General features: G+C 45.8%; 1 protein-coding gene across 7 annotated transcripts in view; it reads right to left on the bottom strand.

Annotated features, from left to right (window-relative positions):
* The window catches only part of NAV2 (neuron navigator 2), a 773,799-nt gene that overhangs the window by 153,422 nt on the left and 595,179 nt on the right, over positions 1-25,198 (bottom strand). For all 7 annotated transcript variants that reach the window (XM_030829723.1, XM_030829719.1, XM_030829721.1 and 4 more), the window contains 2 exons: positions 23,119-23,227; positions 20,530-20,919 (listed from right to left, as the gene is read on the bottom strand). In XM_030829723.1, coding sequence (XP_030685583.1) covers positions 20,530-20,919; positions 23,119-23,227 — 499 coding nt within the window. The remainder of the gene's footprint in view (positions 1-20,529; positions 20,920-23,118; positions 23,228-25,198) is intronic.

The following is a 25,198-nucleotide window of genomic DNA, read 5'->3' as shown; positions in this document are numbered from 1 at the left end:
ATGAGATGCATCCTTGCATCTGCTTTAGAGATAAGTCAAATACCATCAATAGTAGACTATGATACAGAAAGGGTCCAAAAAGGACTTCCAGGAAGATGTGGGCCTTCCAGGTCTCATTTAAGGGACAGCATGGCTCCAGCAGAGAGTCCACCGTATTGGGAACAATGTTACTGCCACACTCTGTGGCATCCTGAACTTGAACTGAAGAGAGTTTCATTCCTCCATGGCCAAATTCGCCATTGTATTTGATTCTTAGAAAAGTGAAAGCAGTATAGTGGGGAGCTCAGTTTGAAAGGCAAAAGAACTATGTTTCTCTTTTAGAATTTCAACATGTATAGGTCAGGACACTACCACAGGCATGTTCACAAGAGGGACAGTGTGGCACAAACTGTGGATGAGCACGTTTCTCCCTGTAGGAAGGCAGCTGCTGGAGCTCTGGAGGTAACCTGGGTATGAGACACTCAGAAGCCAAGCAGCCAGGCACCCAGGCAACCCAGTCAGCCTGTGGACAAGGAGAAGCCAAGGCGGGTGGGAACAGGGTGTGGCAGTGGTGCCCTAGCAGCAGCCGGAGCACTCTGGGGGGAAAGACAGGCTGAGAAGTCGCCGAAACACAGGCCAATGACCTCCAGAGTAGGAACCAAGCTACGGTCGGTTGCCTATAGGACACTCAAATTACCTTCTATCAGTGCACCAGGAGCTGGTCAAAGTGACTGATGCTACTACACAGACCAAATAATGGGGTACCTGACTTCTTTCACTCTTTAACTTGTTCAAACACTTCCACTTCCACAAGAAGGTAGACAGATAAGCTAAAATCATAATTCAAATGGGATTGAAGGCAAAGCAGAATTCCCTAGGCTCTGCATAGTGAGAGAGCACATTCAACAGTAAAACATTTTTGCACTTTAAAGACCTATCATTAAGGCTGGGCACAGTGGCTCATGCCTGTAATCCCAGCATTCTGGGAGGCAGAGGTGGGTGGATCACCTGAGGTCAGGAGTTCGAGACCAGCCTGGCCAACATGGTGAAACCCCGTCTCTACTAAAAAAATACAAAAAATTAGCTGGGTTTGGTGGTACGTGCCTGTAATCCCAGCTACTCGGGAGGCTGAGGCAGAAGAATCGCTTGAACCCAGGAGCGGAGGTTGCAGTGAGCCAAGATCGCGCCATTGCATTCCAGCCTGGGCAACAAGAGTGAATCTCTATCTCAAAAAACAACAACAACAACAACAACAACAAAACTCTATTGCTTTCACCATATGAACTCTAGGTAGTAAAGTTCATGAATATCTCAGCTGGTGTGCAGACACTGTGTTTCCAGTGGTCCTCATACTCTTATCTGGACTGTAGCCACAGTCCATTTCCTTATCTTCCAGATCAGAACCTGGGGCAGGAGGGAGATGTGCACAATTTTTGTATTTATTAGAAGGAGTCATGGGTTAAACATTTTTCAGAAGAAATGTCTTTGGTGCCTCTACTATCACCCCCAGCCTGGCATGACCTGTGGAAACGTGGCTTTCCAAGGAGACCCTTATCTCCAGAATACAATACCTAGTCTGCTCAGTCTATAATTGAGCCGCAATGATTCCTCTGGACACCTGGACACTCTGAATCATGCAACTGAAAGACCTTTGAAAGATCACCTCTCTGTCTCCTTCTCACCTCACGCAGGAACCCCTTCTGTAATATCTGGGATACACAGTTTTCCAGATTCTGAGTGAATATTCCCAGGAACAGGGAGTGACAGGGCTCATGTCCTTGCAAAACTGCCTCTAGTTTTAACAGGTCTACTTTTGGGCACATTCTTCCTTATGCTGATTAACGGTCACCTTGGTGTCTAGGCAATAAAAAACCTAAGTCTAACTTCCACCTATGGTTCAAGTTTGGTCCCCTGGAACCTACTGCTTTTCTAAGTACTTTCCATGCCAAGCCAGTATTTGTACTTTCTACAGACATTTCTAATATGTTTTGGGTTTTCAATCCTGCACCTTGTTACCGGTTCCTAAAAAAACCTCTGCCTTATTCTGAACCCCTTAAAACCTAGCACTGAGAATAAAACAGAGCTTGATATTGTCTAGCTAGCAGAAACTGTTGCCTCCCATATTCTTATTCTATGAATCCAGTTAAAGGTTAGGCTTTGTAGAGCTCTAAGGAAAAGTAGGAAAATCCTTGGGTCTACAGAGCCTAAAGTGCAGCAGGCGGCAGCACCAGGAGAATAGGCTTGGCTGTCAAGCTTCCTGAAACTGGCCGCACCCTTTAGTAGCCGAATGACCTAGGACAAGGGACTTCTCTCATCCTCGGTTTCCATATCTGTAAGATGGGGACAATCACATGTTATAAGCCTTCCAGGATTTCTACAAGAATTCAATGAGATAATGCCTGAAAAGTACCTGCCACATGAAAAGTACTCAATGAACACGACCTGTATTATTAATAGCAGCAGCAGCAGCAGCACTGCTCCTACTATCACCCCCTTTCCCTCTCTTTTCATTCCACTCATATTACCCAAGCATACACAACAGGTCTGGTAGAAGTTGGAAATGTGAGAGAGTAAAAAGACACAATCCCTCTGTTCAAGGATATTCTGGCCTGGGGGACAAACAAGCCCATAGAACCTAAAAGAAGCCATCTGGGAGGTGTTACCAGCTGTTTGGAAACTCAGAGGAGGGAGACCATCAATGTCCATCAATGTGCATCAGTGGAGGCTTCCTACTGCAGTAGACTTTTTTTTTTTGAGACGGAGTCTCGCTCTGTCGCCCAGGCTGGAGTGCAGTGGCGCAATCTCGGCTCACTGCAAGCTCGGCCTCCCAGGTTCACGCCATTCTCCTGCCTCAGCCTCTCCGAGGAGCTGGGACTACAGGTGCCCGCCACCACGCCCGGCTAATTTTTTGTATTTTTAGTAGAGACGGGGTTTCACCGTGGTCTCGATCTCCTGACCTCGTGATCTGCCCGCCTCGGCCTCCCAAAGTGCTGGGATTACAAGCGTGAGCCACCGCGCCCGGCCCCTAGCTGCAGTAGACTCTTGAAGGATTGTGGCAGGTGGGTGGTAATTGATGGAGAGGAGTTTATGGACAGAGCAGACTCAGGCAAAGGCTCAGTTACAAGAGCATGGTATCTGTATCAAGGAAAACGTCTGTGGTTCAGAGTGGCAGGAACAGGATGGCAGCTGGGGAGGGGAGAGGATGGGTGGTCAGTGAGGGGATGAAGGAGATGGCAGGAAATGAAGAAATGAGGCTAGGCAAGTTGATCATTTGTTAGCTTCTTAAATGCAAAAGGAGATCCCACGATGCGCCATGCTCTGTGCTAGGCACTGGGGATACATAGTGTACAAGAAAGACAAGGCTTGTGTCTCCACGGAGCAGACACTCCAATGTGAGACTATGGAGGGAGGGCTGTGTATGTCATGCTGGGTGGTATGGGATATATTGTTGTGAACTGTATTTGCCACAGATGACCACAGCAACATCTCTGATCCCACATGCAAGGTGATCTTGCCATCCTCCCACTGAGAGGTGGGATCTATGCACCTTCCTCTCGAATCTGGAGGGCTCGTGACTGCTTTGACCAATACAGTATGGCAAAAGGGACAGTCTCTGCCTTCCAAGACTAGATGATACAAGGTGAGGCAGCTTCTGCATTGTTCGCTGTACCCTTTGCCCTTGAGCCCTGAGCTCCATGTAAGAAGTTTGCCAATCCCCAGGAAGCCACGCCATGTGGAGAGGCTGCAGCCATCTTAACCTTCAAGTCATCCCAGCCCAGGAGTGAGAAGTGGGAGTGAACAAACTCTGGAGTAACTCTAGCCTTCAGCTATCGAGTCAATGCCAGCCCTGGTGTTTTCCAAGCAGAGGCTCCAGACACGGCAGACCAGACACATGCCATCTCTGCCGTATCTTGTCCCAATTCCCAGTGCAGAGACCCCATGAACATCATGAAATGGTAGTTTCAAGAAGCTACATTACGGAGTAATTTGTTGTACAGAAACAGTAACTAAAACACAGAGCTTACTCAGCAGGCAGTGAAGAGCCACTGAGGAATGTAAGCAGAGAATATAATCAGATTTGTGCTCTAGGAAGATCTCTCTCACCAATGTGTGGAATGGATTTGTTGGATGGGCATTGGGATCAGAAGAAAGGCAATTAGTGAAAGGATGAATTGTCATCATCTGGGTGAGAAATATTAGCAGCAAGATGAGAGAAAAACCATAGTAAGAGATACTTAAGAAATGGAATCCATCAAACTCAGTGACTGGCATTCCACGAACAAGGGAATAGAAGAATCTAAGATTCTGGATTCTGGGTGTGGGAAAAAAATGGGTGGTAGAAACACAGAAGAAAAACAGTTTTGGGGGAAAGAAGAGCGATTACATTTTAGACATGTGTACACAGTTTCAGTGAAAGTCCTGAAATGAGTGGTTGAATTCAGGCTCTGAAATCAGGCTGTCCAAGTTTGAGTCCCAGCTCCCTAGCTCACCACCTCTGCAACCTTGGGCAAGTTACCAGTGCCCCCCCGCCCCCCCAAATCCCTGTGTCCTCAACAGGAGAATGGGAAGAGGAGTTCCTAGAACATAGAGATTAAAGTAGGAGGCTGGATCCAGTGGCTCACACCTGTAATCCCAGCACTTTGGGAGGCTGAGGGGGGTGGATCACCTGAGGTCAGGAGTTCCAGACCAGCCTGACCAACATGGAGAAGTCTCGTCTCTACTAAAAATACAAAATTGGCCAGGCGTGGTGGCACACACCTGTAATCCCAGCTACTCAGGAGGCTGAGGCAGGAGAATTGCTTGAACCTGGAAGGTGGAGGTTGTGGTGAGCCGAGATCGTGCCATTGCACTCCAGCCTGGGAAACAAGAGTGAAACTCCATCTCCAAAAAAAAAAAAAAAAAAAGTAGAATGAGGCCAGCTGTGGTGGCTCATGCCTGTAATCCCAACATTTTGGGAGGCTGAGACAGGAGGATCGCTTGAGGCTAGGAGTTTGAGACCAGCCTGGACAACATAGCAAGACACCATTTCTACAAAAAATGTTTTTAAAAAATTAGCTGGGTGTGGTGGTACATGCCTATAGTCCTAGCTACTCAAGAGGCTGAGGCAGGAGGATTGCTTGAGCCTAGGAATTCGAGGTTTCAGCGAGCTATGATCATGCTACTGTACTCCAGCTTGCACAACAGAGCTCTTAAGCTCCTGTCTCATTAAAAAAAAAGAGGATGAAAAGAGATAATGTATATAAAGCACAGTGCCTGGCATTTAGAAGTGTTCAATAAACAGTAGCTAGTCGTGTTAATATTATTACAATGGTCACTATTATTAACCGTTATATATACTTGGTCAGAGGCTAGGCAGGTTCTTTGTACACTGAGGGCCTGGCTACAGGGCATTAAATGAAAGCTGTTCCCAAGGAGCCTCACATACAAATCTGGTGCATGGTTTAGTCAACTGTAACGTCCGTGTCAACTTCTAAAATAGCTACACCAGCTTGCGAAGGAGTGAGAAAATCCAGTCTGTTAGCTGGCCTCAATCTCTGTCTCTCTCCCTCTCTCTCAACTCAATGGTTGAGTGGTTTTAATTAACAACTCCCAAAGAGTAAGGCAAAAGTCACTCGATTAATAAAGCTCTAACTTGCCATGCATGATTCTGAGGTCTCAGCGTGGCGCTGAGCTTGTAATTGTGGGTTTTGTTTGGGTTTGCAGTGGGTGAGGGGCTGAGGGAGTGGAATTTCCTCAGAGAAATTCGGGTATCACGTCTAGAAACCATAGGTGACTGAAATGCCCACTTTCATGAGATTTAACAACAGGAAGCCACATTGCGGTATAAGGCGCTTCGGTAAATCACTGTGCAGAATTGGCTCTTGATCTGAACTTTCCTGCCTCTGAGCACCTCATCAGTTTTCATTTCCAGCACGCACAGAACCAGTTTTGCCCCCATTCACTTTCTGCATAAGCACTGGGGAATGTTGACACAAGTGTTTCTCATGCTGCAGTAAAGACCTGTGACATTTAATTGAAATTAAACACATAATATTACTTTCGAGGCAAAGAGAAGTATCTGCTTCTGCCCCTGCCACAGCCTCCATGGTCCTTGCACAAGCATTCTCCAGCTATTTTTTTAAGTTCCTGCATAACTCACTCCTCTGTGCCTTACCCTTCCAAATGGCACTTTCAGGTCCCTTCATAGCTCCTTCAAATGGCACTGGGAGTATCCAGGGCTTCCGACGTTCAGAAGGTGCACACTCTTCCTTTTTGGTCTTGCCTTCCATATATTCGGATATTCAGAGTGTGGGGACTAGCTATAGTAAACTGCCATCCTATAGGGTGCCTGGGATCTCGGGCTTTGAATCAGCCTGGCTGAATGCTTGCTTCCACTAGTTACTGTCTGTGAGGCCCGGCCAAGTAACTTCACCTCTCAGAGCTTTGGTCCCCTCGATTGTAAGACCGGGACGAGAAACAGTCTCTATTGCAAATAACTAATGGAAAGAGTAAGTGAGAAAAAGCATGTAAAGAGCTCAACACAGTGTCTAGCACATAATAAACTCTCCAAAGCAGTTAGCGGCTATGAATTACAGTGCCACCACAGCAGGACCGGCAGAAAGTCATGGATTAGCAGGTGCTGTTGAGTCCTCTGTGGCCTTCCCCCTTCTCTATAGAGCCAACACCACATTTATTTCATCCCATGTTTCTGACAACTTGAGTTGACTTCACCCTTTAAACTTCACTGCTCAAGTATGTGAGCTTTCTAATTTCGAAACAGATGACTGGATGATTACAAGCACAAAGCTCTGGGAAAGGGATACAAGCCTCCAGTGATGCAGTGGAGATAATCACAGACCCTGTCTCCCACTGTTCCCAAGAGCAAGAAGTGAATGTGGGCTTGATTTATAGGTAGAAGGCTCTGGAGACAAACTTGGGGCCTCTCCTTAGGCTCGGAATCTTATTTCACTTTTGGGTCTCAAAAATCATCAGCTCTCTGGAGGTGTCCATGCCAGTGTGTCTGTCTCACTCTGCAGTTATTTCAGGATTAAGAGGAAAGGTCAAAACCTCCATTTCTCAGGGAGATTTCTTACCAGGACCTGGGGGACGAAGGAAGGGATGCAATGATTCTTCCAAGGCAGGCACAGAGTCCTGATTTGTGGTCATATCCCAGGCAGGGTGCATTAGCTTTGAGCCCTTGCAGATGTTTATTCAAGCTGATGTGTTGACCCTGGGCCACAGGTGAGTTGCCTCCTCCCTTAGATGATTCATTCCCAATGATCATATGGCAAGGCCTGCTTACAGGCTGGGATGGCTGATTTTATGTGTCAACTTGGCTGGGCCACAATACCCAGATATTTGGTCAAACACTAGAGTCCAGATATTGTTGCAAAGGAATATTTTAGATGAGACTGACGGTTAAATCAGTAGACTTTGAGTAAAGCAGATCATCCTCCATAATGTAGGTGGGTCTCATCCAATCAGTTGAAGGCTTCGAAAGACTGATGTCCTCTGAGCAAGAGGGGATTCTACCTCAAGACTGCCTTTAGATTTGAGCTGCCACACTGACTACTCTGGGTCTCTCAGCCAGTAGGCAGGCCAATAGGCTGAGAGACCCAGGGAGGAGTTGATGTTGCAGCTCAAGTCTAAAGGCAGTCTAAAGGTAGAATCCCCTCTTGGCCTGCAACAAGGGCACCCTGTTGAAGATTTTGGACTTGCTCAATGACGTGACCAATTCCTCTACACACGCATATAACCATACCCACACAAACCTATACACACCCTCTTGGTTTCGTTTCTCTGAAGAACCTTGACTAATGTACAGACCAACTCTGATCCAGCCAGGAGCTATTTGGTCACTGTGCTCAAGAATAAGATGTTGTGCCTGACATCATCTTCGTAAATGTCCTAAATAAAATAAAAGACTAAAAAGGCAAGCAGATGTAATAACTCCAATAGGGCTAAAGGAGCCACCATGCTACCTGTGCCAAACACTTTACAAACACCATCTCCTCTACTCCTGACCTCACACACCTGAGAGGTGCACCACAGTTTAACACATGGGGAACAGTGGCTCAGGAAAGGAAGTAATTTCCCTATGGTCACAGCTGCCAATCAAGAAATGTGAAGTCAGGTCTTCTGCCTCCAACCCTAAAGTTTCTTCCATTGTACATTTCTTCCAGAACAGCTTGATGAGAGGTTCATGAGGTCCCAACAAAACTTAAGCTTCTTATCTTGATCTGAGCACAGGCACACATAGCCTTCTGTTTTGAGTCTTTCAACATGGGCTGACTGTCTCAGGGCCAAAATACTCCCCACCTCGTCCAAATGTTTCTTTTCATATTCACCTCAACTCGAACTTGGTATTCTCCAACCTTCCCTTCATAAATCTGTTGAGCCACTCTGTAGCTGCTGGCCCTTGAAAAATACCGGGAAGGGTATTTTCAACTTGAGTGATCTACATGCTTAAGATAAAAATAAACATGGGCCGGGTGCAGTGACACACACCTATAATCCCAGCACTTTGGCAGGTCAAGGTGGGAGGACTGCTTGAGCCCAGGAGTTCAAGACCAGCCTGGGCAACATAGTGATACCCCATCACTATATAAAAAGAGAAAAAAAATTAAATTAAAAAAAGAAAAGAAATATGGACTGGGTTTTCTAGATGAGAACTATGCAAAGGCTTAGCAGGAAAAACAGGGGGGCTCAGGGACTGTCTGTGAGCCCTCGGGTCTCTGTCTTCCAGGTCCATTTGCACAGCACTGAGTAGAGAAAGAAGATGCCTGCAGACCACTACTCTCCAGCAAAGAGGGTGGCCCTGGGCTGGGCATAGTGGTTCACACCTGTAATCCCAGCACTTTGGGAGGCCCAAGGCAGGTGCATCACTTCAGGTCAGGAGTTTGAGACCAGCCTGACCAACATGGTGAAACCCCATCTACTAAAGATACAAAAATTAGCTGGGCATGGTGGCATATACCTCTAATCCCAGCTGCTCGGGAGGCTGAGGGAGGATAATCACTTGAATGCAGGAGGCAGAGGTTGCAGTGAGCTGAGATTGTGCCATTGCACTCCAGCCTGGGCAACAGAGCAAGATTCTGTCTCAAAAAATAAATATAAATAAATAAATAAATAAATAAAATTTAAAAAAAGGTGGCCCTAAAGGATGCAGGACAGCATCAAGTATACCAAAGCAACAACAGCACCAAAGTCACACTGGAATTCCAGGATATAAAGGGAAAGTGACAATAAAATGGTAGGCCATCTTTTTCAACTCTTCCATGGGCTTAAGACAATTAAGTAACAATTACTCTCTAGGGTCTTCATTTTCTTTATTAATAAAAACAACATAAAGCCAGAATGTGGGAGTTAGATAAGATACCTAGCACACAGAAGGGATGCCACACATGTCAGCCCCCATAAGCCACCCGGAGCTCCAGAGTACGATGGAATATGTTTTGCCTGTACATGTAAGCACACTTCACTAAGTGTGAGCTCATGGGCCCCCTAGTAAGAACCTTGAATGACCAAAAGTTGGCACAAAAAGTAGAGTATCAAACAGTCCAGCTTTGAGAACAAATCACTGACTCCTCCTCTTGTCCATCAAGCCCCAGGGCACAGTCAGGGGCCTGGAACTGACTAGACACTTATTAAATACTTGCCAACTTGATTCAACTAACATGCAGAGTCTCGGTCATGTTGATTAATGGACTTAAGGTGGAATTTCCCTTAAACACCTGGGCCAGTCTGAGTAACACCCAAATGCTGACTGTGTTTTGTTGATGCTGCTTGCCAATGAAGAGCCCTGGAAGGGCAGGAGGTCCGTTCCAACAAGACAGCAGACAGCCCAGATGGTGAGGGGGGAAGAAGGAGCACCTTGCTAAGCATGATTAGTCACAGCGGGCTTCTCTCGCCCAGCATGGTAGCTATCAGCTGGAGGGTATCGTGTTCATGCTTCCCACATGAACATCAGTTATGGTCTTATGTCTAAGGAGAGGTCTCACTAGCTTCTTACCCACTGGGGCTTGGGGAGGAGCCATGGGGGGAAGAGCATGAAATATGTTGAGTACTTTTATCCTGCACCACACACTGAATTTGGTTATATCAGATTGAATCTAGGAAACATCCTCATTATGAGGACAGTTTGGTGGGGTCTGCAATGCCCCAGGCACTGGGCTAGCGCTTTGCCTGTGTCACCTCATTCAATTGTCACCATAACTCCAGGCATTATTATTCTCATTTGCAGATGAGCACAGTGGGCTTCCCAGAAGGTGAAAGTGAGAACATACAAGGTCCCCACAGGACCTGCTCTAGTTTCAGATCCACTTTGGAGCCCCCACATTTTGCCTCTTGATAGTAACATTCACCACCATCTGCCTTGGGTTGCAATGAACTATTGACAAGCAGGGTGTTCTTCCCCTCTGGGCCCTGAGTTCCTCTGGGGGCAAGAGTTGGCAGGCTGTGGGACTGGGATTTCCTAAGGCTCCTGGAATCATATTCTACACTCTCCTTAAACATTCAACCTACCCTAGTCTGGGGGTGGCCTGGAAGGCCTGAGACAATCTGGGGGCACAGAGTGGGTGCTAACATGCAAGAGGGAAAGCTAGGAAATGACAAAGGGTGCTGAGGACAGACAACAACTATTTCCCAGCAGTTATAACACAGGCTGGAGCTTCGGAGCCATGCTTATCTTCTCTGTCTCCTTTGTGTCCCCTGTGTAACTGGCCCCCACGTCAGGCTGAGTTTAACGTAAAAAGTGTCTTTAATCTCATTGTGCATCTGTTCTCCTGGCCCTGGCTTTACCCAGCCCTGCGCCTCTGCTGCGTGGACTCTGGGATAGCTTCTAACCTAAGCCCACTGCCTCCCAACCTCCATTTGAATCTGCAACCCACCCAAGCACCAGCCTCATAATAACACGACAATGCCTGTATGTCCTTATGCTGTTGGTCTGCCTGGGCCCTTGTTTATCCTGTGAGGCCCAGCTCACATGTCCTCAAGGTGCTACCGCTGCTGCTGGTAGTGACAGTGGTGGACAATATGGTAGTGAACCCTGCTGAGTGCTTACGGCATGCATGCCAGGCACTGGGCTGAGAGTACACACCATGATCTCGCTGAAACCTCACATCAAACCTATGAGATGGGCACAGTGAAATTAAATAGGTTGCTCAAGGACACACAGCTAAGAGTGGTGGAACCAGCCTGGACTGCAGGTCAAACTCCACAGCCCACACTTTTCCCACCGACCCTCACCTTATGGTAAGGGTGTTTGTGTCCCAACACAAACCATCGCTTCCTCACTGGCCTCCTTCACTCACCACTCTTATGCTGACCTACACAGTGCCCTGTTGCATGATCTTCCCTTCACAGCGTTAGGATCTTGGCGACCTGGTCTTACTCATTTCCCTTGGTCTCAGTGCTTTTAGCATAGTCTGTAGCATATAACAAACTCAATAAACACTTTTTACATGGGATTTTACTGCCTTTTGCCTGGAGCCTTCCCAGAAGGTAGGCCAAAGGAAAGGTTTCCAGTGTCCAAGGCCGGAAGAGCCTGTGCTTTGGAAAGCTATGGGAGGAGGAGGACATCTGTAAGGGTGGGTGGCAGGCAGAGAGCAGCCCATTTGGAGGCCTCTCAAGAAGGGCCTGAGACTTTCTTCTCCCAAAGCACCCACTTTTGTTCCCTTCTTCTTTTTCCTTCCCACAGGATGCAGGGATGGGAGGGAGACAGGAAGGGATTCAAGCCTCAAAGCTAGATAGGAAATTCCCAAGAAATCGAGGCCCAACCCTAGTTTCCTGAGAAGACAAGACACCCATTTATTTTTTTTTCTCTCTCTTCCCCACAAATTACTAAGCCAGCATTTGCCATTAGACATCTGTGGCAGTCTGGGCTGCCCACATCAAAGCTGGACCACACTTCATTTCTCCATGGGGTTGTCCCCCAGTAAATCTCTTTTTAATCCAGGTCTCAGCGTGCTAAGTCTGTCGTCACCAGCAGTGGACAGAGTGCACATGGGAGTGCTGGAGAATTTCTCCTCCTCCAGTGGGCTGGCAGCTCAGTTATTCTTTCTCCTCTGATGAGACTGCCTACCCAGATGCCGATAAGGGCTAGCAGGTTTCCCGCACTCAGTACATCAAGTGGGTCCACCGTGGAGGGAGAAGAGGTGTTCAGTTGATGCTGCCCCAGCCATCAGGGACAACTGATATTGGTAGCCAGAGCCATCCATTTGCCAAACCACCCATGTCAGACAACATCACAACCACGCAGGGAAAGCTGTCATTTGTTCTGCAGCACTTGGGGAAATTAATCTTGCCCTCTGCATGACTCTGCACTTGCTTACTCTACCTAGAGAGCTGCTTAGGAAAAAAGAGCATTGTACTTGCCTGGGATATTTAACACCAAGGAAAATATCAGACAGGGAAAAGTACTTATGATTTCTATGAATTCATACACTATTAAGAGCTGTCAGCAAGCAGACACTGAGGGAAGCAGAGAGGCACGGAAAGACCCCTAGACTGGATCTGGCCCAGCCCCATCACCAACCTATTGGGCTACTCTGGGTCTGTTCCTTCATCTTGGAGCCTCATTGCATCTTTTAAGTCTGTCTGTTTTAAGAGGAGGGCTGTGCATAGGGGCAAGTGACTTGCTGTGACATAATGAGAAATGCATATTTCGTCTCTGCTCCTAGTGCCTGGCACAGAGCTCCTAAGTCTTTGGAATTTCTTGATAGGGGTAAGAGGAGCATCTTTTGTTATTCATAGCAAACCCTTTTCAAACATACCTGGGCTTATGCTACTGAGGTGACTCTTGGAGGATAGGAGCTGGTTGAGAGACAAACCAACCATGTGATTAGAGCTTTGGAACTTTTATCCCTGCCCTCTGACCTCCAAGACAGTAAGGCAGGGATGGAGATGGACTTAATTGCTGATGGCCAATGATTTAACTAGTCATGCCTACATAATAGAGTCTCCAAAAAAACAATCAACTATGGGACTCAGAGAGCTTCCAGGTTGGTGGACACACAGTGTTGCTGGGATGGTGGCACTCATGGAGAGGGCATGGAAACTCCGCACCGCCCCCACACCTTGCACTATGCACCTCTTCATCTGGCTGTTCAACTGTATCCTTTACCATATGCTTTATAACACACCAGCCACAGTAAATAAGTGTTCCCCTGAGTTCTGTGAGCCATTCTAGCAAATTACTGAATGTAAGGGAGGTCATGGGAACTCCTGATTTGCAGCCAAGTTGGACAGAAGTGTGGGTAACCTTGGGACCTATGATTTGTGATTGGCATCTGGAGAGATAGAGAAAGAGAGAGAGAGAGTGTGTATGTGTGTGTGTGTGTGTGTGTGTGTGTGTGTGTCAGGGGTGTGGCAATCTTGTGGAACTGAGCCCTTAACCTGTGGGGTCTAGGCCAACTCTAGGTAGGCAGTGTCCGAATTGAATTGAATTATAGGATGCTCAGCTGGTGTAGGAGAATTGGTTGTGTGGGGAAAGCAACCCACATATTTAGTGTCTGAGTGTTGGGAAGAGAGACTTTCCATTCATTGGCTCCAAGCCCTACAGATGGGTTTGAGCACATAGCTGAGTCTTTACCTTTCCTTGACAGCTCAGTCTTCCTAATTCCACTGAGACCAGCCCACTGGCTGGCTGGCAACCTGAACTTCCCAAGCCTTCCATGAGTGCCAAAAGCCAAGATCATTTCAGTGGGATCAGCCTGGAGAAACAATAACCTATCCCTTCCGAATCTCGAGATGCGTGCCACACCCTGCTGGAACCTGCCATGAATCAGCGCCTTTCAGGACAGCCTCTCCTAAATTCATTTATCTTGGCTCCAGGGTGTGTTCGGCTGTGAGGAGCACTCTGGCTTTCTCTCTTACCAGTCTGCCAGAAACAACAGCCTATCAAGGTCACTCCAGGTCTGGTCTGGAGAGATTCACCAGATAAGAAAGAGCCTTTCATGCTATTAATCTATCCCCTTTGATTCAGGGTACTGTCTGCTATGTTCTATGCTGACTTGGTGAGAAACACCTCACACATTTGTCCCATAATGTTCAGTGAAGGAAGGAAGAGATGAACAGGGGCATGTCTATCTTCCATCAGTCCACATGGCAAATGCCCCTAGTTCTCTCTTTTTCTTGTACTGACAATGTCAAGCTCACAGGGTTAGAGGCAGTCCAAAATGACAGGGCCCACAAGAAGAAAGACACGTGGCTAGGTCCTCAAACTCAATGGGGCTACAATCATCGGCACAAATTCATTTAGAGGAATATGGTTGGCCTTGCCATTTTTAAAGTTAGTTGTAGCATTCATTTGACATTTTTTTTTTTTTTCTGAGACAAGGTCTTGCTCTGTCACCCAGGTTGGAGTGCAATGGTGTAATCACAGCTCGCTGCAGCCTCAACCTCCTGGACTCAAGTGACACTTCCACCTCAGCTGGGACCACAGGAACATGCCACTATGAACAGCTTTTAAATTTTTTGTAGCAACAGGTCTTACTATGTTGCATAGGCTGGTCTTGAACTCCTAGGCTCAAATGATGATCCTCCCATCTCAGCCTCCCAAAGTGCTGGGATTGCAGATGTGAGCCACCATGCCCAGCCAACAAATATTTATTGACTGCTTACTATGCAACAGGCAGGCACAGTGCCAGCCAATGAAGATACAGGAGCATTCAAGACAGATTTGACCTTAACCTTTAGAACTTACAACAGGTTTGGGTTTTGTCTTTCCTATCTCATACACACACACACACACACACACACGTGCGCACACGCATATACACACACACACAGACACACACACACGCATATACACACACACACATGTATACACACATACATACATACAAACACTAATAAACCAATTCTGATGTAGTGCTACCAGTGCTAATACAGATACAGCAAGTAACAAGGAAGCATACAGAAAGGTCACTACCTCTGCTTGGATGGAATCAGAGAGGAGATGACCTGACAGGCAATAAAGGAAAAGATACAGGGCATTATATATGCAAATGATGCATGAGAGCACGAAGCACCCTGTTATGAACAAATAATACAAACAAAAATAAAGTATAACAACTATCCATATAGCATTTACATTGTATTAGATATTACAGGTAATCTAGAGATGATTTAAAGTATATAGAGGATGTACATAGGTTATATCCAAATACTATGCAATTTTACATGAAAAACTTGAGCATCCACAGATTTTGGTATTTTCTAGGGGTCCTGAAACCAATCCCTCATGGACACTGAGGGATGACTTTAATTAATTCAGCATGAATGAGTTCCTCAATTTCTGAAGAACGAAGTCTCCCAGCAGGCATCTGTGCCCATATTTGTTGATGGAGTAATTCCTGCCACCAAGGAGGGAAGACAGCAGCCCCTAAAAAGCCACTGTGGAAGACCAAATGCTTACACCCTGTTTTCTCTTCACACTAGGCTATTGATCAGCCTCATTCTCAAAAGCCAACATCCTTAGCCCTAAATATCACCAGCCAGGGGCTTTAAACCAACACAATGACTCATGGTGAAAAGGAATTGAGACCATAGCATCACATCCTGTATCAACCACTAGATGGACACCACAGGCTAAGTTGGCTTTCTCCAAGTGTTCTGTAAATAGAACCATTGAGCTTCATAGCGTGTGGTAGCGAGTTATATAAGCATAAGATCCTGTCAGGGTAGGCATCAAGAATAGACCATTCTCAAAATATCAAATACCTGCTATGTCCCAGTCTCTGGGTTTAGAAAAATAATGAGTGCTGTCTGCCTGCTAGGAACTCCTAGTGGAGAAAGACACACACACACACACACACACACACACACACGCACAACATTTCTTCTGCATCTCAGATTCTTGCCTGTTCTTTTCAAGCTCCATCTCTAATATTCAAAGGTTAAGAACTTGTTCCAGTTCACTTGGCAGAGCCAGGATTAAATCTCAAGTCTGTTTGCCTTTTAAGAACATACTCTTTCCTCAGTACCATCCAGTGCCTCTCAAACACTTCCCATGCAAAGTGAAACACTTACACATAAGGGTAGGTGTGAACCAAGACTACCAGAAACACGTGAGACAGAGCTAACTCTGACTGGGGGAATCCCAGAGGACATCACAGGGGAGACGTTTTCTTCAGGATTAGTCAGATGGGCATGAGGGGAAAGGAATTCCAGGAAGAAAGCAGCATGTCCCAGGAGGGAGGGCTTTGCAAATGCAGGAAGCAACTTTTGGTGGTGGCAGGTAGCCTAGAGCCGTGGGACGTCTGGAGTGTGTGAAGGGAAATGTGGCCGGGGGTAAGTCAGCGAAGGCAGATGAGGTGGAGGCCATGAAGAGCCTCCACAGTCAGTTAAGGCATTCAGGTCTGTTCCCACAGGCAATGGGAAGCCATCAAAGGTCCTGAGAGGGAGAAACTTCTGATGTTATATTTAAAGGGTCATTTTTTTGTCCATAAAGGGATATATATTTACACTTTGGAACATTATACAACTCAGTGCCTCCTTTGAAAAGAAAAAAAAAATCATTTCAAACATATGGACATGGAGTCTGCCCCTTGAATTTTATTCTGTACCATATGGCACTTTGAATTTTTAGAATATGAGTAGAAGATTGACTTCACACATCAAAACCTAGTAACAGAAATTTCATCTGTTATTTTAATTTCCCCCCCACTACAGCCAATGCCCAATTTATCAATCCAATAAAAGGGATGAGTGAGATCAGATAACAACCTGTGAAGTACTTGGACATGCCTGGTATATACCAGGCACAATATAAGAACACACATACACAAAGTGTAAAAGGCATTTGCCCTTAATTCTTAGCCAAACTACATGGTAATATGGTAATAAAGTAATTTCAGCCCTACCATAGGGAGAATTGAAGGATATACACAGGTGCACATGCACACACCAGCACAGAAAATGAACTAGAGGCATCAAAAAATAGCTGTTATGCCAAGCCAAAGTACAGCATCACTTTAAAAACAGAGGTCTTAGGTTTTTAGAAACCAGAATTTACTTCCATATCAGATTTTCTAAATAAACTTGCTATAAACTTTTATAAGAACTTTCCTCAAAGAGCCTCTGTACAGATTGATATATTACTCATACATCAAGGCTACGTTTCTACTAAGCCAAATAAACATCTGGACAAAAGCTTTAATCATTTCATTGTTTCCAAGCGCCTGGATGTTTGAGGGCGATAAGGCATCTAGACCCTGACTGGGATTTTGGTCTTTATCAGATACAACCGCAAAGAGAAATTCAGCTGAAGGTTTAAAAACCATATTAATTGTAGCACTTCAAAGCTCAGGGAAGTCAAATGACATGCCTAACGTCACAGAGCTGGCAAGAGGTTGGGCAGGGTTTAAGCCCTGGTCTGCCCAATATGATATCCCAGCCTGTTTCCCTTTCACTACATCAATTGCCTCAACAACGCCTTATTCTGCAGATTCTGAAGCACAGAATAACCAGCCTTTCAATATTTACACCTTGCCAGTTTATAGGAAGAAAACGATATGAGTAGAAAAGACATTAAGTGTCTTGCCCTGAACTCTGCGTGTAAACACAAACTGGTAACCTGGCCTCAAAGCAGAAACTCACATGCATTTCCACAGAGTGGAGACATGCTTAACAAGTGTTCTAGAATGCTACAACTAGAAGGAGCATTAGGTTCCATCTGGGCTACCTCTCCTCATGCTGAGGGTACATTTCTACATTAAAAGAACAGGAAGAGAAACCAGACCAAAGTTCTCCAGTTTCAGTAATTGGGTGCTTTGCTTATATTTCTGAATTTTTTATCTACACTTGCTCTAAGTGCTATCACACATGCTAAAACGTAAGCTTGGCAAAGCTGGAACTGAGATGTAAACATCGGTGCTTTTAAGCAAAGGTAAAGGCTCTGGTTTGGATGGTTAAAGAAACCAGGAGTTTCTCACTCGGCTATCACTAAGATTCAGGTTAGAGTGTTTCAATGTCTCCACCTTGTGGACATAATCAACACTACATCGAAATAAATTCACTGGCCATCTTTTTAGAATTGAAAAACTGGGTTGACAATAAAATCAACTCTTTATTACGGGATACAAAAACCTCAAAACAAGCCAGAATTTGTTTGGTAGTATATGAAGATGGGAATTGATAATAATAAATCTGAGTCCATGCTGGATACCAAAAGTCTTCTAAACAATAATACAAAGATTACATTATGTGCAATTCAGTTGTGGTAATAGGTGTATGCTATTGTTTTTCATGTTTATGGAAAACTAGAAAAAAAAGGATGCTCTAAGTTGACCAGGTCATCTAATTTCTCAATCCATTAATTGCGCCAGCCATTCCAGGCAGCAGAAATTTGTGGTACTGTAAGGTGTTGGGGCTCAGAAAACACTACAAAATAAAGGCCTCAGAAACGAAAGTTTTTCTTTGACCTTTTTCTGCCCTCTGGTCTCTCAATCCTACTTCCCCTGACGCCAGCCACAGAAACTAGAATCCCTCTGCCCCCAGGTAGGCCACAGAAATCAGAACGCTTTTTCCCCAAAGCCAGTAATAAAACCTCCAAACATTATTCTAATTTTCCCTCTTCCTTTCTGTGTGAAGCCTGGGCATAACGAAATTATTTGACCCACCTTGTTTGATTGTAGAAACCTCCATTACAGAGAGGGCTCTGCCCCACACCCAGAAGGCAGGAATGCTTCTCAGAAGGGCCAAGAAGAACCTTGCTTGGTTTCCCCACTCCATCTACTAGCATTAGATCATACCTTTTTTGCCCAATCATATTTCTACACAGCTGCCCATACTTTGTAGAACCTAAGCATAAAATTGGACAATCTCCCCTATATCTTTGGGTATTCATTCTGAAGGCTTCTGTGTATATACGTTAAGTAAATTTGTATGTCCTTTCTCCAATGAATCTGCCTTTTGTGAGTTGATTTTCCAGTGAACCTGCAGAGGGTAAAGGGGAAATTTTCCTTTTGCCCCTGCAAAAGGTTTGGTGGATCCTGTTTACAAAGATTTCACTACCCAAGATAGTTCTAAAAGTGACAGGCTGAAAACCAAAGCACCTCTATGCCTCAGCTTTCAAGGAAATAAAAGAACACTTCTAGTCACAGAGGTAGAACAGAGGAAAATTAAATTAATTTTGAAATAAACTCTAGTAGTTGTAATATTTCAATACAGCAATAGAATGTTGGCAAGATGGTACACTATTACACTCTGTCCCTAATAGCTGCAAGCCCTTGGGCAAGTTATTTAACCTTCCTGGACTTCACTTTCCTCATCTCTAAAATGGGGACTGTGATATCATCTACCTCAAAGGATTGCTATGGAGATAGAACAAGAGAGTATAAAAGTAAAGCACCTAGCACTGTGTTTGGCATATAGGAGAGTTACCTATTATTTAAATTATAAAAATACTGACTCACCCATCAGGTTCTTGATCATTATTTTCATTGAAATGAGTGGCACAATTAGTATTTCTGCTTTTTCTCATCTGTAACTTTAACAGCAAAAACATTCGAGGTGGAAAAGATCTTGGAGAACTTCTGGGCAAGTCATGTTAACAGATGAAGAAGTCTCAGGCAAGTGAAATAACTCACTGCACCTTAAGCCTGCAGGGTGATCTGAGAGGGGAGCATGAACAAGTTGCCAGCCAGGCCTCGTGCTATACAGTCATGGCAGACTCCACCTGAAAGATTCCTTAGACATCATCACATCACTCCCCTTCACTTCATATATGAGCACACAGAGAAACAGGGAGGCTGGGTTTGTTCATTCATTCACTGATTCACATGTTCATTGATTTAGCAATATTTATGAGCTCCTATTATACACAACACACTGGGGATTCTGTGGGGAATGCGCAAGACAAGTCCTTGCTTTATGGTACTTACTGCTGCAAGTAGGAGGGGGCCGGGAGGCAACAGAGGATATACACATAATCAGGCTAATTTCAAATAGCGATAAGCTTCCAAAGCAGCCTGCCACAGAGTGGTGGAGATGCCTAGGGCAGGAGGCAGGATACACACCTACTTCAAATTGCACGGTCAAGGAGGGCCCCTCCAAGGAGTTGTCAGCTGAGCAGCAAGAAGGACCTACCACGCAAAGATCTGGGAAGCAAAATCCAGGCTGAGACACAGAGTGCAAGGCCGTGTGGTCGGAAAGAGCCTGACAAGATTGAGGATTGGAAGGGACAGCTGCAGCAGCGAAATAGGTAGGAGAGAGGAAGATGAGATCTAAGAGGCAGGTACAGGCCAGATCTCATAGGCCCAGGGAGGCCGTCTAACTTGCAAGGAGTCCATCCTCAGTGCAAGGTTTGGTTTAACGGACTGACGTGACATGGTTTGTTTCCAGGTGTTACTCTGTTGTGAGTTACTGGCCAAGCCTGGACTACCCAGGCCTTCAGACTCACAGCCCAGCAGCATTTCCCTCCATGCCACACAGCCTTTGATACGGACAGCAGAAACTCAGGTGGGCAGTTTGACCTCCTCCAGAAGACTCAAATAGAGCCCTACAAAAGAGAAGCCAGGTGCCAAGCCCTCTTTCTCTCTGGGAGAAAGGGCGGCCCCGGGTACTTACCCGCTTGTAATGTCATCGGTCCGGATGTTCTTGCTCAGAACATCCCCATCGCTCATGTAGCCGGGGGCGTCCATGCTGATGCCTTCCAGGTCCATCTCATCTCCTGCCTTGTCTGAGACGTCCACGTGGCAGACACTGCTGCCCCGGGAGGCCAGCTGCCTTCTCAGAGGGGCGGAGTACACATAGCGACCTGACTCACTGTTGATGAACCGGCTGGCGTTGGCTCGAGGGGGGTACCCATTGCCCATTGAGGGGGCATCTCCTGCTTGGAGCCGAGGGCTGGACTGGCCCAGTCTCCAGGACAGAGGTGTGGGCCTCCCTGTCAAGCTGAGTATGCTGCGGCCACTCATCTCCGTGGTGACATTGGTGTCAAACGTGGTTTCCAATGTGCTAGAAACAAAACCAACCTGATTAGACTCAAAGGTACCTAGTATCCTTAGTATCCTTCACAGTTTATATGTTCTTTAATTATTTAGAATTATGAAATAATCCTCATATATAAAATAGGATAAAACAGCCGGCCCCCACGTACCACCTGATGTGCTTCCTCTGCTCAAAATGAAAAAGGAAAGCTACACATCTATATAACATTCTGAAAAGCCTACCGGAGACTTTCCCTGCTAAAACATGGTACAAGAAATGAATTACTTTAATTAAATGACCTCAACTACTAGAATTTTCTTTCCAGGCCAGATGCAGTGGCTCACTTTCCAGGCCAGATGCAGTGCCTGTAATCCCAGCACTTTGGGAGGCTGAGGAGGGCGGATCATGAAGTCAAGGGATCGAGACCATCCTGGCCAACATGGTGAAACCCCATCTCTACTAAAAATACAAAAATTAGCTGGGCGTGGTGGCATGTGCCTGTAGTCCCAGCTACTCGGGAGGCTGAGGCAGGAGAATCGCTTGAACCCAGGAGGCGGAGGCTGCAGTGGGCTGAGATTGTGTCACTGCACTCCAGCCTGGCAACAGAGAGTCAGACTCCATCTCAAAAAATAAAAATAAAAAAAAAAAAGAATTTTCTTTCCAATCTGGGAAAGAAAATACTAGAAAATGCTGAACTGATTAGGATGGGGCATGAAGGTTCCTGCTTGCCCATTCGTTCTAGGATGTTGCATCACAGCCCTCTTTTCCTAAGAGTGGGATTCTCCACCCACCAGGAGTTCCTAATACCACATTTTACATCCTCAGCTCCCTCCCAACTGAGCAGTGGACACAGTTCTAATTTTCTAACCCTCTAAGGTTCACTTACCCCAGACTTTTGCTTTTCTCATATTTCATCCAAAAAGCCTGGAAAGATTGGTAAATGCCTGGGCTTGGGTTCCCTCTTCAATCAAGTTACATGGACCAGAATCTGCCCAAGGATGAGCTCAATCTCTTGGCAGAGTCTGTCTTCCACTGTTTTCACAGCGCTGCAGTTTCTTGCAGCCCAGTCAAGATTATCATCTGTACTTTCACAGGAAAACTGGAATTTCCTCACTGAGCAGAGAATGAGATTCTTCCCTGCAGAAGAAACCACTGAAGTCTTCCCTCCTATCATAATTACCATCCCACCGTTAAACTGTTATGCCAACATTAAGTCAGTGTCAGTGATGATGGTGGAAAGAGGGATGTTTCACACCTAATGGTAGAGTCACAAGATCCAATATCTGACTCCCCTTCATTCAGATACCTAAAGGTTTAAGAGGGTACCACCCCCAAACCCCCAAGTTTACTCTCCTCTGGAAGAGCCAATTTGGTCCCTTAAGCTGTTTTTGTTTTCCTCTAATCTTGGAAGTGGCCTAATTTTTCTCAGATTGGACCCCTTGTTTTGGGCCTCGGTCCTATTGGAGATGGAACCCACAGCGGTTAACCCCAATCTTCCAAAACTGCTGACAGTGGGGAAGCCCTGTGGTTTCCTTGCCATAGCCACTTATCAAAGAAACTGAAATTGGAGAAGCAGAGGAGACTCCCTGGGAGCTCAGTGGGGACAACAAGAACTTTCCTTGATTTCCACAAACTATAAAACCTCCTCCTGCCCAAATCACAAAAGACATCCCAGGGTTGCATCCTCTTCAACTTCTTGTTCAACAATGAAAGCACCTGATACATGTTTCCAATGTAATACTAGATTTCATCCAACTAAATCAGAGTTTAAACATGATCATAAGTTTTTATAAATATTTCCTTACATGTTTTATGCACATGCATGACTAACAATATTACAGAGTGCTGCATATCAGAAGACTGGGTAGGAATTCAAGCTATTCAGTTTATCACACAGGTCAAATATAGTTCACCTGCTCATTTCAACAGTACCAGACAGTTAAAGAAAATGCAAGTAAAGTGAAATTCAATAGAGCTGGTCTACAGTATCCTTTGTTGAATGGATTTAGCAACCTTCTGCTTTTGGGAAAAATCTGTCTATACTAATTTTTTGTTTCCTATAACTCTCTTCTGCATGTTGTATGGCATTCTTTGTGAATTCCGGCACATTTGGAAAGCAAGGCTATTGATCCATTATAACCAAATTGCTTTGCTAGTGGTATGAACAAACACAGGAGAAAATTAGGATACCAGGTAGTTCAGTAAAGTAATTCACACTGCAGATACCTGTGTGTAACCTGAGTTCCCCTTAAACTGGACATGGTTTCCTCCAAATTCTGCCGCAGATCAGCGATGTTCTTCACTGTCCGCAGCCGCCGAGCCTCAGGATCTTCCCCTGGAAAGATGAGGGTTAAGACTAGTTTAATTCTCTGACCAACCATGAGCTTCATAAGGGCAGCATCCATGTCTATGACCATAACCATATTCCATGCTCACCATGTGCCTTGCTGTGGGTGCTTAATAAGGATTTGAGAATGAATGAATGATTGAATGGAAGTGTGAATGGAAGCCCAAAGGAAGTGTGAAGTCCAAGGAGATTCTTCCTTCAGGTGCCTCCCTAAATAGGTGAAGTCTAGCATGTGGGAGAAGCCAAGTGCCTAGTCTGAGATGTAAACACATTTCCACAGTGTCTCCAACAGAGACACACTCAGGTTAGGTCCAACCAGGTAGTCATTTTCTACCCATGCAAAAATGAGTGAAGCATTTTGTTTTCTCACCTATTGGTGATATATGCAGCTTAGGTCCTACTTTGCAAGCATAGCTTGCACTAGCTAGAAGATCTGCACCTGTTAATCACAAATATTTACAAAGAGAAAGGTTGCCTTCTTCTTTGTTAGATGTATTATGTCACCTCAAATTCAAGCTCCTCTACTTACTGGCTGTGTGACTGTGGGGAAGGTGCTGGTCCTCTCTGGCCTTCAGATTTCACTTTTCTAAAAGGAACTCAGCGGTAGTACTGACCTCAAAGGACATTTGTGGAGACAAACTGGGATCAGGCCTGGAGATCCCTTAGCACAGTGCCCACCATAAGCACTCAACGCAAGCCAGCTGGTGCTCTAGAGGAGGGAGCCTTCAAGAAACAGCTGGGGGCCAGGTACAGTGGCTCACGCCTATAATCCCAGCATTTGGGAAGCCAAAGTGGGCAGATCGCTTGAGCCCAGGAGTTCAAGACCAGCCTGGGAAACATGGCAAAACCCCAGCTGATGGCATACACCTGTAGTGCCAGCTACTCTGGAGGCTAAGGTTGGATGATGTCTTTAGTTTAGAAGGCAGAGGTCACAGTCAGCCGAGATTATGCCACTGCAATCCAGCCTGGGTAACAGAGAGTGAAGGGAGGAAGGGAGAAAGGGAGAAAGGGAAGGGAAGGGGGAAGGGAAGGGAAGGGAAGGGAAGGGAAGGAAAAGGGGAAGGAAAGAAAGGAAAGGAAAGAAGGAAAGGAGGAAAGGGAGACAAGAAAGACAGAAAGACAAGAAGGCAAGCAAGCAAGCAAGCAAGAAAAGACAGACAGAAAGCCAGCCAAGAAAGAAAAGAAGGAAGGAAAGGAAAGAAAGGGAAGGGAAGGGAGACAGACAGACAGACAGAAAGAAAGAAAAAGAAAGAAGAGGAAAGGAAAGGAAAGGAAAGGAAAGGAAAGGAAAGGGAAAGGGAAAGGGAAAGGGAAAGGGAAAGGGAAATGGAAAGGGAAAGGGAAAGAAAAGAAACAGAACGGAACAGAACAGAACGGAAAGGGGAAAGGAGAAAGGGGAAGAAAAGAAAGAGAAGAAAAGGAAAGGAAAAGAGAAGAAAAGAAAAGGAAAGAAAACAGACAGCTGGGTTCCTCTTTGTCAGGACCACAGTATTCCGTTCCCTGGGCAAAACTTTCCACAAGACACTTGGCTGAGCAGCATTTGAGCTGAGCTGGCACTAGTGTACCATGAGAAATATGCACACACAAGCTAGGACACAGTGCAGTCTTGTTTTGGCTTCTCTGGCAATTCTGTCCCTCCCCTCCCCTCCCCTCCCCTTCCCTTCCCTTTCTTTCTTTCTTTGAGACAGAGTCTTGCTCTGTTGCCCAGGCTGGAGTGCAGTGGCACAATCTCAGCTCACTGCAAACTCCACCTCCTGAGTTGAAGCGATTCTTCTGCCTCAGCCTCCTGAATAGCTGGGATTACAGGCGCCCCCCGCCACACCCGGCTAATTTTTTTTGTTTTTAGTAGATACAGGGTTTCACCATGTTGGCCAGGCTGGTCTCGAACTCCTGGCCTCAGGTGATCTACCCGCCTGGCTTCCCAAAGTGCTGGGATTACAGGCGTGAGCCACCGCACAT

This window comes from Nomascus leucogenys, chromosome 15, assembly GCF_006542625.1.
Source record: "Nomascus leucogenys isolate Asia chromosome 15, Asia_NLE_v1, whole genome shotgun sequence".
NCBI classification, from domain to species: domain Eukaryota; kingdom Metazoa; phylum Chordata; class Mammalia; order Primates; family Hylobatidae; genus Nomascus; species Nomascus leucogenys.
The sequence above is the reverse complement of the archived record's forward strand: the minus strand, read 5'-3'. Positions and strand labels throughout refer to the sequence as shown.